At 37.7% G+C, this 16,586-nt stretch overlaps 1 protein-coding gene across 4 annotated transcripts; it reads right to left on the reverse strand.

Annotated features, from left to right (window-relative positions):
- Positions 1-200: 200 nt before the first annotated feature.
- Positions 201-15,986, reverse strand: gabra6b (gamma-aminobutyric acid type A receptor subunit alpha6b). Of its 4 annotated transcripts, none has more exons than XM_066716994.1 (10): positions 15,767-15,985; positions 15,440-15,558; positions 14,886-14,953; positions 13,828-14,048; positions 13,454-13,536; positions 13,029-13,172; positions 8,545-8,697; positions 7,484-7,731; positions 5,447-5,721; positions 201-1,327 (listed from the first exon to the last, which is right to left on the reverse strand). In XM_066716994.1, the coding sequence occupies exons 1-9, from the start codon at positions 15,799-15,801 to the stop codon at positions 5,449-5,451; spliced, it is 1,344 nt and encodes a 447-aa protein (XP_066573091.1). In that variant the 5' UTR covers positions 15,802-15,985; the 3' UTR covers positions 201-1,327; positions 5,447-5,448. The 4 variants fall into 4 exon arrangements, with proteins under 4 accessions (XP_066573091.1, XP_066573092.1, XP_066573090.1 ...); XM_066716995.1 differs by lacking the exon at positions 8,545-8,697 and adding an exon at positions 12,155-12,307 and having other exon boundaries at positions 5,447-5,718; positions 15,767-15,984; XM_066716993.1 differs by lacking the exon at positions 8,545-8,697 and adding an exon at positions 12,155-12,307 and having other exon boundaries at positions 15,767-15,984.
- Positions 15,987-16,586: the final 600 nt, after the last annotated feature.

Below are 16,586 nucleotides of genomic sequence, written 5' to 3' on the forward strand. Positions count from 1 at the left end.
ATTAACATTTAAAGGTACTGATTTCAACCAGCTAATTATGGGATCCCTGATATATATTTGTAGTTATTATTTAAATATGTATATAGATTTATGTCTTTATTTTACATTTTAAAATATAGCATAATAATCAAAGAGCAAAACCAGAAAAGAAAACAAATGTAAAAGAAAATGATCATGGGCCAGATTAAATCAAAACCCACCCGCTAATAGCAAACTACAAACCTGTACATCATTGCGGTTACATTTATGATTATCCAACTAAAATGAACTCCATTGCAGTTTCATGTTCTGTAGTTTTCTATTAGCGGGTGAGTCAAAGTTTTGATTTAATGCCAGCCTATATCCAGTTCTCGACCCTTTAAACTGTCAGTCCTAGAGTCTGGATTGCTTTTTTTAATTTTTTTAACATCAATCTAGGATTTACAATCAGTGTATTACATTTAGGGCTAACAATGTAGTTGGTAGCCAATTATATATTATTGCTTTAAACCCCTAGTTTCACTTGTAGGTGCTGTTGTTTGATCTCTCTGTTAAGATGGAACCTGTGACTTCTGCAAGCTTTGGTTTTAAAAGTGTGTACATGAGACACAGCGAATGCTTTGTAAACGGTTGCATTAATGTGTGATTCTGAAGGCTGGTCAATACTCCCAAACCTCACATGACCACAGGACTGTCAACTAATGAAAGATTTGAAATATGTTTGCTGATGTAACATGAGCTGTCTATAACCTGTTAACAGTCTGGACAGATTTTTGGTTTCAGTTGATAGCCTTGGATTTGCCAAAATAGAACACACACACATATACATCAGACACACACACACACATGTATATTAAACAAAAAAGGACAACCAACAATGACAAGAACTCCCACAGTCCACAATATCAAACCCCCAGGTTTTATGCATGTCTGCTTTGAATGTAATTAATGTGTTCAATTAGTACAGACAAAGTACTGTACAGGCCTGCGGGGTCAAGTCAGCATTTCAGCTACTTCTTTGAAAGCCCTGATTTGAACTGAAAGAAAGAAAAAGGCATTTAGTTGAAAGGAACACACCTGAACCTGCTTTGAGAGGTAATACAATACTTGCATAAACTTAAAGTCTGGCCAAAGGCAAAATGTCTAAATGAACAGTAGCCCCATCACTTGGTCCAGGGGATGGAAGGTCAGGGAGTGTCACGTCCCCAACACAGAAATAAAGAGCATCAGAAAGATAACAGCATGATCTTCTTATGGTTCATTGCAGTCAATCAACGGTTCTTTTCCAAAATCTTCCGGGGATGGGAGAATGGGGGTAAATGTGGCGGAGCGTGGAGTAGCTTTCTCCCTGTAATCCAAAGAGGAATCAAAAAGAGAGAGACAAAGTAAAGGAACGTGGATGACAACACAAGACACTGGAAAGAAGCTCAAAGATAAAAATATATACATAATAATTCCAGGAGCTTCTCAGGTTACTCAGGGAAAAGGGAAGAATTTCTTCTTCAAGGCTTTTAGCTATGTGAGGAACAGATCATACTCACTGGGAAATAGGTTGGTATTGAATGGTGTGGAACTGCACACTTGAAATGCTCTAATTGTATTTCACTCATCCCTTGATGTGTAATAAAGTTGATCTGAATGCTTCCAAACAGAAATACTGTCAGTCTGAGCTTGTGAGACACTCAAGCAAGTCCATTGTTTTGTTTTTGTTTATTTTATCTTCAGTCTCGGGAAACTTTGCAAGACTTTGTGCTTAGTTTACAAGACTATCTGGAGTGAAGCTCCATTTAAATGCAGTTTTACCCATATCTAGATGAGAAAGCCTATCAGTTCATTCTGTTTTCTTCCTGACACCATTGTAGCACCAGTCCCTAAGGTTGGAGCATATTAAACATCATTTTAAATGATTTAAGAAAACAGCTGAGTAAAGATCTTCAGATCCTAGAGACCTAAAAAACGAGGGCACTGTTGTTCCTGACTGGATTGCCCTAAAGAGCTTTTAAAATGTGTTTTCTGAACGCAAACTGGTAATTCAAGGACAATAGGTTTCACTTATACATACTATAAATCAGGATTAGGATTACAATTCTGTCTGACAAGATGCTACATTTTGATCTTCCCCTTACCACAGACGCCTCATTGAAAAATAAGTCAGTGCTATGCAGAAAACTCCATTATGTCAAGATACCAAGACCCAATTAGAGTGCTTCATGTTTATATGATTAATTAATAATCCTGTAGTTTTTACCAATATTAGGACAAATGCTTGGAAAAAAATTTAATGGAATCACTTGGGAACTTAAATTGGGTTTTATTGCTAAACTGCAACATGTATTCTCCCAGTGGCATGTCAACCCAAAATAGCATTGAATGCTCTAATTCATCCTGCTGATGAAAGTGTAAACTTTTGAGTTACATCACAAGCAAAGTATTAATTAAACACACACAGATACGTGTGCATCACAATGAAGTGTTGATGTCTGCACTTCCGGTAATATTTATTTGCACAATATTGGCACAAAAAAAGGAAACAATGTATTGTCTTCTGAGAAAAAAAACTGTTTTATATGACAATTTTTCTGACATTTTAGACCTTGCTATCTTTGGGGCTGAAAAGTATTGATTGTGTTGTCATTGAATAGAAGCTACTGTTAAAGAAAGACCCAAGATGGCAAATAGAAATTTTGTACGACACTTACTGGTTCTGATTTATCACAAGAAAGGGAAAGCAGTTTTTCAAGCCTATCAATCTGGCAAGCAATAAAAAGCAAGTTTATTGCCCACAGGTAAATTCAGAGGTTGTTCACTCGGATCTTAAGAAGCCTCTCACACAAATGCATCTTCTATATGGCGATCTTGAAAAGCCTATTCATTAACAACCGACTACTAGAGGATTTCTTTTCCAAGTAGGCATTGCATTATTTACTTTCAACCTCATATACACAATGAGCGGTCTTATTTCGCTGCTATGTCCTGTGGCTGCTGTAGACTAAGAAAGCTTTGAGGTAATAAGAAAAACGACAGGGAATAGAGTAGAAGACGAACAAAAAGAAAATGGATTCTATTGGTGTGGGTGTTGAAAAGTGATTTATTTTCCATATATTAACGAACAGCTTATGTGAGGCAAGAAAACTATAGTCCCATGCATTTAGCCAGCGGAAGCATTTTCTGTGGCTTTAATGGTTAAAAACTGTATTGATAATGTAAAGAAATGTAGAAAAAATGTAATATTGCAGCACACCACGCAGTACACTCAACTACAGGCATGGGGGTCACTAAAACGGTTCACAGTAAAGCCTTCAATGCATCAGATAAATCTGGATTTTTTTGAACTGACATGCATTTGGCACACATTTCTGCACTTTGAACTACTTCAGGAAAGGTATTTCTTTTGTTTCAGTCTTTATAAAATTAATTGGAAGGGTTATAGAATATAGTAACTAGATAACACTAAAATGTGTCTCTTTCTGTCATTGTATGTTGGTTTTAGAGTTTGGCCAAGGATTTCATAACATTAAGAAATCCAAGAGCATTATACCACTTATTAGGAATGCAATCCAACACTGCATAATGCATGTGTCTAGACTTGTAATGCTTCTTCCTTTGTTATAAGACATCTTTCAAATAACGGTGTATGTACTGTACCCTCCTGCTAAACATATGGTAATGTGCTTTTTATTTTTTCATTCTTTGTCTATCTTAGTAATCTAAATCGTGGGGTCTCTGCAGTGAGAATCTCACTTGGTAATCAGTGTGTCCAGCCAGTTATTAAAATAGAGGAAAATTGTGAATCCGATCTTCACATTGGGATGCTTTCAAGTGTGACAGATTAGGCTGTCCTGACTTTAGTGGTTATTTAGCATTCATTTCCCCTCATTTTAACACCTAAAATCCTTTACGTATTCTAGAGAAAAATAGAACAAATATGCCTCTTTGTGATCTTTTTCCAAGCGTAAAACACATATGGAAAGTGAGATTAATTAAGATTAAGACACCGCACCAAAAGATTGGCATTCGCACCTCTTATGTAAGACTGAGCTCTCTGTTCTATGCACCCCGTGGTTTAATGCAGGCAAAATGCTGAGTCAACATCCGCTATAACTGAAAATCACACCCCTCACAGTGCAAAATCAAGGCTGCCATGGCCCATTCAACTGTGTGCTGGCCCCGGTTCTCTGGGTCACTATCCTAGCGCAGGGCTGTAAATGGTGAATGGTATTAATGCACTCCAACAATTGTTTTGTTCATAGTGGCTAAAAAACAGAGTTTCAGTGCAGTGATGCCTTCGCCAGAGATGACTAGAGCTTTCAAATGGCTTTGTCTGTCAAATTATTTTTCTCATTTGGACATTTTAGACTTTGTTCAAGCTCTCCTGCAGACTACTGTTGGTTTGGGTATATAGTCTATGAAGCCTAACAAGAAGTGAATGTATCTGGTTAATGAGACAATTCATGAATTGGAAACTCAGGCTGGAACAAACACCAGGGGACACTTAGGCCTCGAGGAAATGTTCATAACCCCTGTCCTAAAGAAGAATCATAGAATATGTTAAGGCAAATTAATCTGCATAATACTGACACTTAATTTAGTGTATTATGATTGCGTGTGTGATTTGATCCTACTGTAATAAGTCGGAATTGAAACTTGACATTTGAAAACAACATAAATTACATGAAGTGTGCACGCGTGTACATATGCATATTAATTTTAGATTGCAATGTGACAGGCGGAAGGTTGCTTCATGCCTTCCAGAGTTATGATCCTGGCTTATAGGAAGTGGAGGTGGCATATCCCAAGTGAGAGCGTTAGATTTCTTTCTGTCAAAACCAATGCACCCAGTTAAAATTAAGTACATTCACGATCACTGATGGACAGATCTATTTGCTGCAGTACTTCTTTTGATTTTGCATAATAATTTATTGAACAGAGCTTTTTTCTGTAATGTAATATATTCTGAACTATAGTTGGGGAGGGGAGATGCAAGTTATTAATTAGGCCAGAACTACATGTTGTTGATTATTCCACAATTTATAGTCTCTTAGGGATTACGTTTTATGAAACTGAACATATTTCCTCTCAGGCCGCAAAGAAAATACTTTGGATCGTTCTCAGCCTTTTTAATTAACAATCATCAAGGTGTGAAAGATCTTTCCTCCGAGTGTACTCTACATTGAGAGCTGTAAGAAGACCTCATAAACACACCATGCAGTTTCAATTCATGGGGCTCGCTTGTAAATGTAGCATGACATCATTCCATACGCAGCATCAAAAGCTTCCTATGACAGCTGGCAATTTCAACAACCAAGTTCCCAACATCAGACCTGAGCGCTAGACTTCTCAAAACCTCCAGAAGAACATAGCGTTTTGTATACCCTAAACAAAAGTGCTGAAAAAATAGATTACCCCCATTTTCAAGTTCTTATAACTTTGGAAAGGGAGCAAATGAGAGAAGGAAATATCACTGTACCTTCAGGATTTACTTGACACCTCCATGGTATCTTTCGTTAAATAGACAATCCAGTAGACCAGGTTGAAGGCTCCGAATGACAACGGGAACAGTATACGCGCATATTTGTCTATTTTGCTCGTCCCAGTGAGCTGCTGGTTTAAAGGCATGGCAGACCCTTGCTGCAGAAACTGCGGCTGCTGGCGGGGGACATAGGTTTCCTCAATCGGAGGCTCGCTGCGAGACACCACAGAGTTGACCCTCTTCTTCAGGTTGCTGTTAGAGTCCGAGTTCTGCTGCATGTTACAAATACAATAAAACAATATTGTAGTTTTTCTTTCTTGTCAGAAATTAGTTTTGTCAATTGACAAAACACAAGTCACAGGAGATGCTTGTACTACACCTCCTGGAGGCAGCTAACACTTTATCAACAAGACCTCACTGGCACCCAACCTTGCTAAACAAAGGCCTGTGCTCGGTACAGCCTGCTTTACAATAAACACAGAAAGAACAGTGCTAAACTGATGGGAGGAAAATAAGGAACATTCTGATATGAGCAGGTATTTACTTTAGGAACTCAGTGTGAAGTCATTGCCAACTCATTTGCACACATTTATTCAAGAAAGACATCCCGTTTGAAGCAACGATAATACAAATAGCACCACAAGCCAATAAGCCTTTAAATCAACTAAATTTTATATTAATTCAACTTCTAATAAACAAGTTAATGGGTCACTGTGACACTTATAAAATCTAATTTTACACTGTGATTGAAGATTTTGTGAAGAATAATTTTCAATTATGGATCAATATTTGTTGTATTCACTACTACATGTATCAGATTGATGTTTAAGAGAATGTCCTCTTCAGAACCTGTTTTTTTTTTAATGACATGTATTTTAGACTTGATTGGTCTCTTTCTAATTACCAAGCTGCTTTTGCTTTAAGAATAATCTGAACAGCTTTGTCAGTGCTGTAGAGGAAGGGGGTGGATTTTTGACTAAATTCCATGACATACCAGGTTGTAGCTGCAAATGTCAGCTGCCTATCGCTGTGCACTACCCGTTGTGGTGTAAGATCATGCTGGGAGGAACTGCTGCTTAGTATTTTAATACTGTGCTATTTTTAAAATGACAATGACTACCAATTTATGTAGGATAGCTCCCAAAAGGCACAATATTTTTTTTCTGCTGCCTATAACAAATTAACATATAGTTTTTGGTTAAAGATAATGTAGCCACATTATGCAAATTCAGACAGGAACGACTGCTTCTCACATCAATTGCAGAGCTGCTGTACAATGTACATTCCCCTTCTCTGCACGCCTTTTAAGATCACTCTCTTCAGAAAGCTAACAATTATTCTGACAGCCCTCAATGCCAAATTCCTATTTTGAGGTTTTAGAGAGGGGAAAAAAAAATACAGCTCAGCAAAGACCTCTTGGTTTAATCTAATTTCAAAAGGCGATCTGTGCCTCAAAAGCTCCTTGACAAGATTTGTTATTTAATCTGCCTTATTTAGTCTTTTGCAAAGTGTGAACTGATCTTTTCAGGAAAAGGCTCCTCTTTCATTATATAAGTAGTCTATTTTTAAGGCCATATAAATTGGGTGATATTTAAAAATAGCAATGTAAGGCATTTAAAAAGATTATTAAGGCATATGTAAGATGCACAGTTTTACATAATACAGAGCCACTGTTTTAGAGTCATGTGATTTTTCCTTTTTATTTTTTTCATATGAAGAGGCAATCCGTGTGATGTTTTTTTTTCCAGGTCTTTTGCTAGCATTCAGAACCTCCTCCATAAACTGACAGACTCCAGCGCCACATAAAAGGGTCATGTTTACACAAGTGCATCCAAATATATGAAGCCATCCAATGATAATGTCTGAATACTGCTCCAGCATCTATGAATGCACTTTGTGCATTTGAATTGATTTCATTTACTTATGTAATCTGCTGCAGTACTACAAATGTAACTGCAATATCAGTTCCATACTAAGCCACTTTGGCTGTCTGTTCTTGTCTTGTATCCTATTATCAAAGACGAAGAAAATTACCGAGACAATCTCCTCCTCGCTTCCTGCAGTTGCTGCCTCTAATGCTGCTGCCTTGGCCGCCTTCCTCAGTGATTTCTGAGTCTCAAGATTGGTAAAATAGTTGACAGCAGCAAACTCAATGAGGGCGGAGAAGACAAAGGCAAAGCATACTGCAATGAACCAGTCCATGGCAGTGGCGTAGGAGACTTTTGGCAGAGAGTGCCGAGCGCTGATGCTGAGTGTGGTCATAGTAAGGACAGTGGTGATACCTTGAAATACAAGAGCAGGTTACTTCAGAAAGCACAGCAACAGCAAAGAGGAGCAGACACACCTATTTCCCCAGAGATCAAAGGGACTTGGTTAGATCACTCACTATACCCTCTGTTTAGTCTATGTAGTTCCTCTGTTCTTATGAGACAGTAACTTGTCTCTTGCTACCTACATCAGTTTATTCTAAAATGTATTGCTCATAGTTTTACGTCATTAAACCAATACTTAACTATAATGTAAAACTTCTCCAGAACTACACCTAGCAAACAGTCCACCTTGATTTGCAGTTTGTTACATCTCCAAATCCATTATTTGACTCCTTCAGTGGAACTTGTTCTTTTCTAAAACTATGTCAATTAGCTGAGTTTCAATAAATCCTTTAAACCTATATTTATTTTGTTATAACTATGTTCTAGTATCATTTTATTTAAACTTGTACATTCATGTATCTACTCATGCACAATCCAGACGTAACAGAGATATGATTCAAAATGCATTTGTGTCCAAAAAAAAACCAACCAGCACAAGGCCATCATCACCCTACTGAAGAGATGCAATATGCATATGGACTTAAATTGTGAGTATTTTACTTCCCCTTTCCCGAACCCATCTACCGATATGAGACAATTGTCAAATTGAGAAGCTGAGAAGAAGCAGTACATTCCCAGCACCCTTGGTTACAGGGAACACATTCTGAGAATAACAATGAAAAAAAGTGCTTCCTGTGGTTCCAGGACACAAATCCACCCTAAATCATAACTGATTCACTAACACATCAAACAGATATACACAGATCTGGGGAGGTTTCATACCAGCTACAGTTCTTGCAGGAACAGATTCTTTGTTGATCCAGAACACAACTTGGGACAGAACAACAGTCATGAAGCATGGAATGTATGTTTGAATGAGATAGTAGCCTAGTTTTCTCTCGAGATGAAAACAGACTACCTGCAATGCATATTCACCTGAAATGGACACATGATGAAGAATGATGATGGTTAAAGAAACAAATGAAGTGATGTAGGCTTACATGTAACACGTTTAGAGAGAACAATACTGTCTGATCCAGACATTGCAATTACTGCAGAAACAATCTGTGGGATAGATAGTGTCTTATCCACTTGAGTTCTGGGATACATCAATTTCAGAGAAAGGAAGAGCCCACATTAGCGTAATACATTTTGTTAAAAGGAAGGAAACAATAAATAGAGGACTCGGATGTCCTTAAATGTCTTGTAAGTTGAGTTACTTTCCCAGATTTCTTCCCTTTTAAAAGAATAGTTATTTGACATAATGTAAAACCAATTCTCAAGAAAGTGGTAAATCTTTCATTTAAAGATGCAGTTTCTCTTACAGTCTTATTATATAAGTGTGGTTATGAGGGTTGTAAGAAACAGCACTCAGAGCCAAATACGCCTACTGCTGATCAAATGGACTGAAGGCCCCCTCTCAGATCAAAGGGCTCCTACATTTGGGATATTTCCTTTGCAAAAAATACAATTAAAAAATCAGTGTGTTTGTTTGCTTGCTTCATTTTCCTTTAGATTATAAACCAATAATGTCAGTCATATCAAGTTGCTGTTACTAGGATAAAACAAGTTGTAATTTTATATTCGAGAGATACTGCAGCTTTAAATATGATCCAGCTGGATTTACTAACTCACATTAAAGGAAGGACTCTCTGTTTATGTAAACAGCTAGCCTTGTTTTTACACTCTTGAGAATGTGTCTGCCATAGTTAATAGGTTGCTAACAAAAGTTATTGGGACAACAGTATTAGTCGCATGCAGTCCATAAAAGCAAACTGTAGAAACCAAGCGCAGATATCCACTCAACTGAATTTGCCTTTTCTTTCAAAACGAATAAACTGGGACACTGGAGTGGTGATGTAAATACTTTGAGATAGGTTGTAAGTCAAAATTCCAAACTGGTCAAAAAGCAAGAGCATACTGTGCTTTATTTTTACATTTAAGAAAATGTATTAATTGATTTAACAAACACATTTTATTTTTAAATAAAGACCACCTTCAGAAAGGCATATGGAAAAAATATACATCTTTTATGCAACCACTTTGTCATTTACTGTGAATGAAAAATAGGTTTCTGGGCCTCTCAAGGGGAATGACGCTCTAATTTTCTCATTAATTAGATATTCACATTGTTAATTTCCAGGACAAAAGGAGTGCAGGGCTTTGGAGAGGTGTAATAATGTTTCAGTCCATCTAAAGTCCCCATTTTAGTGCTAAAACCTGAAACACTATATACAGTCTGCAGTAAGTCAAAAGTAAACCTTTTTGAAGGAGCAGCAGTGAATGCTGGGACTATACACAGAATTAGCCAAATGAGATTAGGTGGAATACTTTGTGCTGGTGGGAACCTATATCAGTAAAGTTGGATTACTGCAATGCTTTGTGTAGGGATTGGTTAGGGGCAGTCAACATGTGCTCAATGAAGCTTGTCTCCAGCAATTAGCCAGGCCATGGCACCAGTCTTGATGTCCTGACTCTTTTTAGTGTCAAGTGCAACTAGGCCAATGACCGCTCCAACCCGGTGCTCAGGGAGGGACTGTTTTTTTTCTTCTTCTAAAAACAGACTTCCATCTCTTCTTGTCAATGTCTACCTGTCCAAAGAGGGCCGTTATTTTGGAAAAGCAAGGAGACATCATACACACAACCCCATTGAGCATGTGGGGGCTATACATAAGCAATTCCTGCCGATAATAATCTCCTACACCATCTTCCTAGAATTCGCCTTATAGACTGTGTGCCAAACACTAGGATAGCTGATCTCGGCCATACGATGTAAGCACAATGGCGTAACCAGACAATGCCACAAAGCATGATCCTCACTATCCTCTCAGTACTCTATATAGCTCTAGAACAAACCGGTACTCTTCCAAACTCGGGGGTCATTTAATTTGAATTATGTTTAGTCAGTGCTGAATCTGTCCTAATACATTATACTTTCCACTGATGTTAGTTATAACTTAAGAGCTTGTTAGACTGTGACACCACATATGCTATCCATCATAGAAACTGAATTGAACGCATTCTCTTGGGAAGTTCATTAGGCTTATTTCCTAGTATCTCTTGCATTTGTGAACTCCCTAAGGTGTAGCATTCCTGTTACACTGCATTGTCCTTTACATTCGGAGACCCAAACAATCCACTGCTTCTGGCAAGAGTGTCTTGTGATTCGCAGCCATGCCAGGTTTGTTTAAGGTAAACGGCAAGGTACAAATGAGTTTAGATCAGTTAAGCTCCTTAAACTGTCGTACGGAAGGTTCAGAGCTTTAAGAATGTAGAGGTCATCAACACCAAAAGCATAATTTATTGGCTCACTTGAACACAGGCTGTTATCCAATCTGAGGACATTTTAAATTGTGTCATGTTTTCTGAAATGTATAAATGTTTGTACTGAGTTGAACGAAGAAATGTCAGATTTAATATGTTCCATTTTTGTCTTGTAAGAGTAAAGAAAAACACAAACTCAGGAGTCTAATTTAAATTAAATAATATGTTCTTCCACACCCCCAAAAAAACTGAAATTAAAAATATAAATTCTAACCTATTTAGTATTAGGACATGCTTGGCTATTACATAAGACATCTTCATGGACAGACAAGATAACTGAATATAATCTAAACATTTAAAAAACAAAAAAACACTGTATAAGAAATGAACCTAGCAGGAAGTATAACATTAATGAGTTTCTAAAGATATCCATATCAAAAGTAGCCAAATTAAATCCATCCTAATGATTTGAATGTCCCCTCAATTTAGACCAGTTGATGTTCTGAAGTACTTCTAAGAACATTGCAATCTTCAAGGACCAGCAATTGCACTCATTCAAGTAAAAACAAATAGTGCAAATTAAAATCTAAATTAAAAGGATCAGAATGATACAAAGCGCTCCTTGTTCCTAAGGCAAAAACGTAACAATTGAACTGGATCAGTCACAATACAAGCCTTCACAAGCCTTGAAAGTCCAACAAATTAAGAATCTGCATCCTAAAATGACCCATTTAAGAACTTTTTTTTTCAACTGTAAAGATTTGCCAATTAATTTTTTTTTTCACAAATATACAATTAATCTGAGCCATACAGCTAAAAGTGCTCATCAGTCTTTTTATGAACATATACATATATAAATACAATCCATAAGGAGTCTCACCCTTCAATTAATAATAATAGCAATATACTGAAGACAAACCCTTCACAGTTTTATAGTAGACACCCAAAAAAGTGGAGAAAGTCCAAAGTAAATCTAGTAAATCCAGCCTTAAGATTTATACCTGCATATTGTGTTTTTTGGGGGGGGGGTTGGAAGTGGGAGGCGTTTTAAAGTATATAACAATGTTACATGTAAACACTGCAAATGTAGCTGAATTATTGGTCTTTAATAGAACATCCCATGGCCTACCAAATACAGTCCTAGCAGGAACTGACTCCTTATTGATCCAGAAAGACACCTGAGAAAGTATTACTGTCATTATGCACGGAATGTATGTCTGAATCATGAAGTAGCCCATCTTCCTTTGCAGGTGGAAGTAAACTGTCATAACTATGTATTCACCTGTCAGAAAACAAATGGATTTTTTTTGGGGGGAGGAGGGAGCACAGTTTAAAAGCAGCAATTCAAAACAGTTCAGCATTCCATCAAACAATATCACCAGCTTTCTAATTACTTCTGTTACAGTTACGTTTGTCTTTATACTTATATGAGAAAAGCATACAAGCCTTCCTTTGCATTTCAATCTGGACATTCTGCGAGGGTAAACAGCATTTTAGATCAATATATTTAATCTGTGCTTACAACAAACAAGTAATTGCATACCTTGCACAGCATTTTTGTATTGTGAATTCTGAAGAGACTAGCCATTGTATATGGAAAACGTGAAGTCCATATACCTAGCGAATTAGGGGGTCAGTGGCGTGCTCACATGCAGGACTGTGTGCATTAGCACTGATGCTGTCTGATTATATTTGGACTATTTATTTATCCAGCGTATTTCAAACAATCACTAACATTAACACTAAGCTGTCCTTTTCCCTTCTTCCTTAGATCTACTTACATATTCAGCCAATATCAGCATTATTATATTGCAGGTTATATGTGTGATATTCCAGAGGATCTCCATAAAGCATTGGTGGATAGCTTTAGTATATGAATGCAGTATAGAATTTAGAGAAACAAAGAGGCTAAATTAACCATTTTCCAAATCTATCTCGTTTTTAAAATAAAAACCTACAAGTCTACTTGACAGTCATTCAGCTGAAATAAATATGCCCCTTACCTGTGTTGGATTTTAACGTTTCGCTTGACACAGTCTGTCCTATTAGATCATACTGAAGCAAACTTGATGACTCTTCAGGTACTTCTACTGAGTATAGTGGTCCTTTCTTCCACGTATAAATGATTTCACTTTTGGGGTAGGCATCTATGTTTTAAGTAAAAAGGATATTGTCAGTCATGTTTTCTGAGAAAATATTAATTTAAGAAAATGAACGAGCCCCTCTACTATCACCCACCACCCCCAAAAAAGAAGAACATGTATATATTGTAACGTGTCACTGCACCTAATAAGGGGTTGATAGGGGAAAGATGGTGTGGTGGGGGGGAGGGGGCACAGGGAGTGGGATAAAGTGGCAAGGGGGACAGTGTGTTCAGTCTCTAACCCCTGTGTGTTTATATTACAATATAAAAGAAAATGAATCTTACAGCTACCAAATTTTAATGGACATGCATGCCCATCCATTGGGAAGTTCATTAGTCTCATTGGACACTCTGCATTGATGGTAAGTCTGCAATTGCAAAAACAAATTACTGCATTTTATTTGTGTGTATTGTTCTTCATCACAGTTCAATTTATAAATAAACATTGCAGGTCACTAACTATTATATAATTAAGGCAATCTTATTGAACCACAACTGTTATCACCACTACAGCAGTTGTTCACACTGTCCACTAAGGTCCACTATTGCTGTACTACTACTATGTGTAACCTTAGCACTACATATCTTGCACACAGCTCATTGTTGAGAACCTTGGACAAAGGCAGCAGACAAATAAAATAATGATTATTATAATCTACCTCATTGTATAGAGTACCGTCCCATTCTGCATGATCCTGAATAGCTTGTTGGGAGTGGTCATGTTGTGCGAGATGGACTTCTTGCCATTTCTGAAGAAGGTGTCAGGAGTCCAGATCTTACTAACCATTAGGTTATTGAGTCTAAGGATTTCAATGGGCCCATCAAACTTCAACCTCTCATCAATCCATGTTTGCCTGAAGAATACATCCATGGTGTATTCCTACAATGGGTAAAATGGTGGACATTTGTATTTATTTATCCAGAAGTCAATCAAATCAATGTCACAAAAAAGCAATTGTTTACTTCTAAATCCTGATGAGCGTGAACTCCAAAATACTTTATAATGATTCATATTAATGTCAAGAAAAATTGTATATCACATTGATTTTCTTCTGCTAAAGAAGCTTTCAAAAGCTACCACACCAGACTCCCCTCCTTGTTTGAATATACTTTTATATATATGAAATAATAGATAAAATATTAATGTTAGAATCATTTTTTGGGTGGTGGATTAAATTCATAAATCTATGGCTTAAAACAATACCATGGGAAGAATTTAATGAAACTACAGGAAATCCATGATGCATTTTGCTAATATGAAAGGTTTATGTCTAGTAATTCTTATCTATGATTCTGTCTGTCAAAAAAGCATGATTAAAAGGTGTATGTAAACTGCAGCTATACATGCCTAGTATTGGATCTGCCTATGGGAATGCCACACTTTGTCACATGGTGATTCAGATAGATTTAGATGCAGTGAAAATAGTGCAGTATGTAACGAAAATAAAACGCCCAGTTAAGACCTTCACTGACAGGGATTGTCAAGCAGATTAAACTTTCTAATCTGCTTTAATGACATTCTGCCCAAATGCCAAAATAACGAAGGCAGTACGAGCATGACTTGAGGCAGTGGACATGCTAAAGCTCAGAGCGCTTAGCAATTCTAATAGCTTGTCTCTAGGAATAGGCAAAATAAAACACAAAACATTAGTAACACTCGTGCACAATGTGTGTTCACGCAACTGAACTTTATAGAGAGGACAATAATACTACGTACCATTTCAACATCTGAAACAGGACCAAAACTGGTAACATAGATGTCTGTTTTGACTTCAGTGACAGGACCTAAAATAGGTTGTTTGTTTAAAATCATGAATATAATCATCATTAAAGTCCTTCAAACTCTTGTCATCAAACTCAAAATGGCTTTAGAAACACACTACAATTGGAATAAGGCAAGATTTTCTATTTCACATTCTTCACACTGCTGCTTTAAAATGCACTGACTGAGTTAAGACTTCCTTTCAGTGCAATTACTATAATAATTACACTTTTTATTGGTTGGCCTGTGCTGTGTAGAGTCTAATTGGTCAGTGCATAATTTAATTGCTCAGACATAAAAAGCACTCCAGGGCAAAAGTACATGACAGGGAAATTAATCAGATGAGCTACACTTCACCCAGACACTACTTTCAACAGTCCCAGAAGAAAGGGGCTGTCCCAGGGATCTCCCACGGCCTTTGTACAGCGCCAACTTTCTCAACACCTGTCACAGTATCTGTCTAAAACTTCACACCCCTGTCCTCACACACTTCACATTTGCGACGGTACCTCCAAATCCAGGTCGTAGCCTGTTGTCATATCCATCCAGCAGCCTGTCCAAAATACGCGTGATGTTTTCTGAATAGATGCTCACTTCAGTGTGCTGGTTTCCCCAGACAGTGCCATAACTGAAATCAGACCTCCAGTTATTTGTTGCCAACTCAAAAAAAAAAGAAAGTAACTTACCTGGCATCGCCTTGTGCGGCAGGTTCAAAGAAACCCCAATACATCACAACTAGCGCTAATGGAAACAGTGTTGCGCAAACAGACCAACACATCGATGTATTCCCCTTCTTCTGGTGACACAACAATATTGTAGCCAGACAGCATACTCACCAAACCAGGAGAAAGCAAGTGAGCAGGAAAGCCATGCCTTTTGCACACACCGCGACCACAAAGCTCTTGTCAACTGTGAGAATTTGCGCATCCCATAGTTTAACGCTCCTACAAAATAGGTTATCCTAAGCCCTAGTATAAACCGGGCAGCTTTTCCACCCCGGATCCTTGGTGCGGCTGTGCCTCCTCTGCCTGCCTCGGCAGACACACTAAAGAGTTTTATTAGAGGCGGACCCGGAGCCTTGACAATAATCGAATAAGGCATTATGGGAGATTAAAGCCGGGAAGAAATCCACGGGTAGTTTGGGCAGGGAATTAGCACAGGCACCCGTTAGGAGATTTGGACAAGGCTCAAATGTCCTGCTGTCGGAGATTACGCCAGAGAGGACTGCTATTGCTCTGAGAGGTAGAGAGAGAGAGAGAGAGAGCATTCCCACAGATGTTAATTCATCATAAAGTTGAAAAGATAATAAAAAGCTGCATATTGTCCAGCCTGACCTCAGCTGCATCCCCTTGCTTGGGCTTTTCATTAAGAGTGGCACCGCAGTGTTTACGCAGCCGTCTTTTCTTCGGATCTTCACCAGTTTAGTGCATTTACGAATGAAACCTATTCAGCTACCAAACACGAACAATATATGATGCACAGGTTATACATGTATATATATATATTTTCATTTCTTCTCATTTATTTTTTATTGAAGCAAACTTTTGGGTTATATTTGATTGTTGAAGTATATATTGGTGGTGATAAGGGAAATGGTCGTTGACCTCGTTTTTCAGTTATTGCTTTAGGAAGAGGTGGCTACCAACTGCTCCTTCA

This window comes from Amia ocellicauda, chromosome 11 (genome assembly GCF_036373705.1).
Source record: "Amia ocellicauda isolate fAmiCal2 chromosome 11, fAmiCal2.hap1, whole genome shotgun sequence".
In the NCBI taxonomy this organism is placed as follows: Eukaryota; Metazoa; Chordata; class Actinopteri; order Amiiformes; family Amiidae; genus Amia; species Amia ocellicauda.

Bases quoted from the DNA above. Each gene is read 5' to 3' on its own strand.
- gabra6b (XM_066716994.1), bottom strand. From the start codon at position 15,801: ATGGCTTTCCTGCTCACTTGCTTTCTCCTGGTTTG. The intron at 14,049-14,885 runs GTACGTAGTATT...TACCCATTGTAG, and splicing joins CTGTTTCAGATGTTGAAATG to GAATACACCATGGATGTATT. The intron at 5,722-7,483 runs GTAATTTTCTTC...TGTAACATGCAG, and splicing joins GCGAGGAGGAGATTGTCTCG to CAGAACTCGGACTCTAACAG.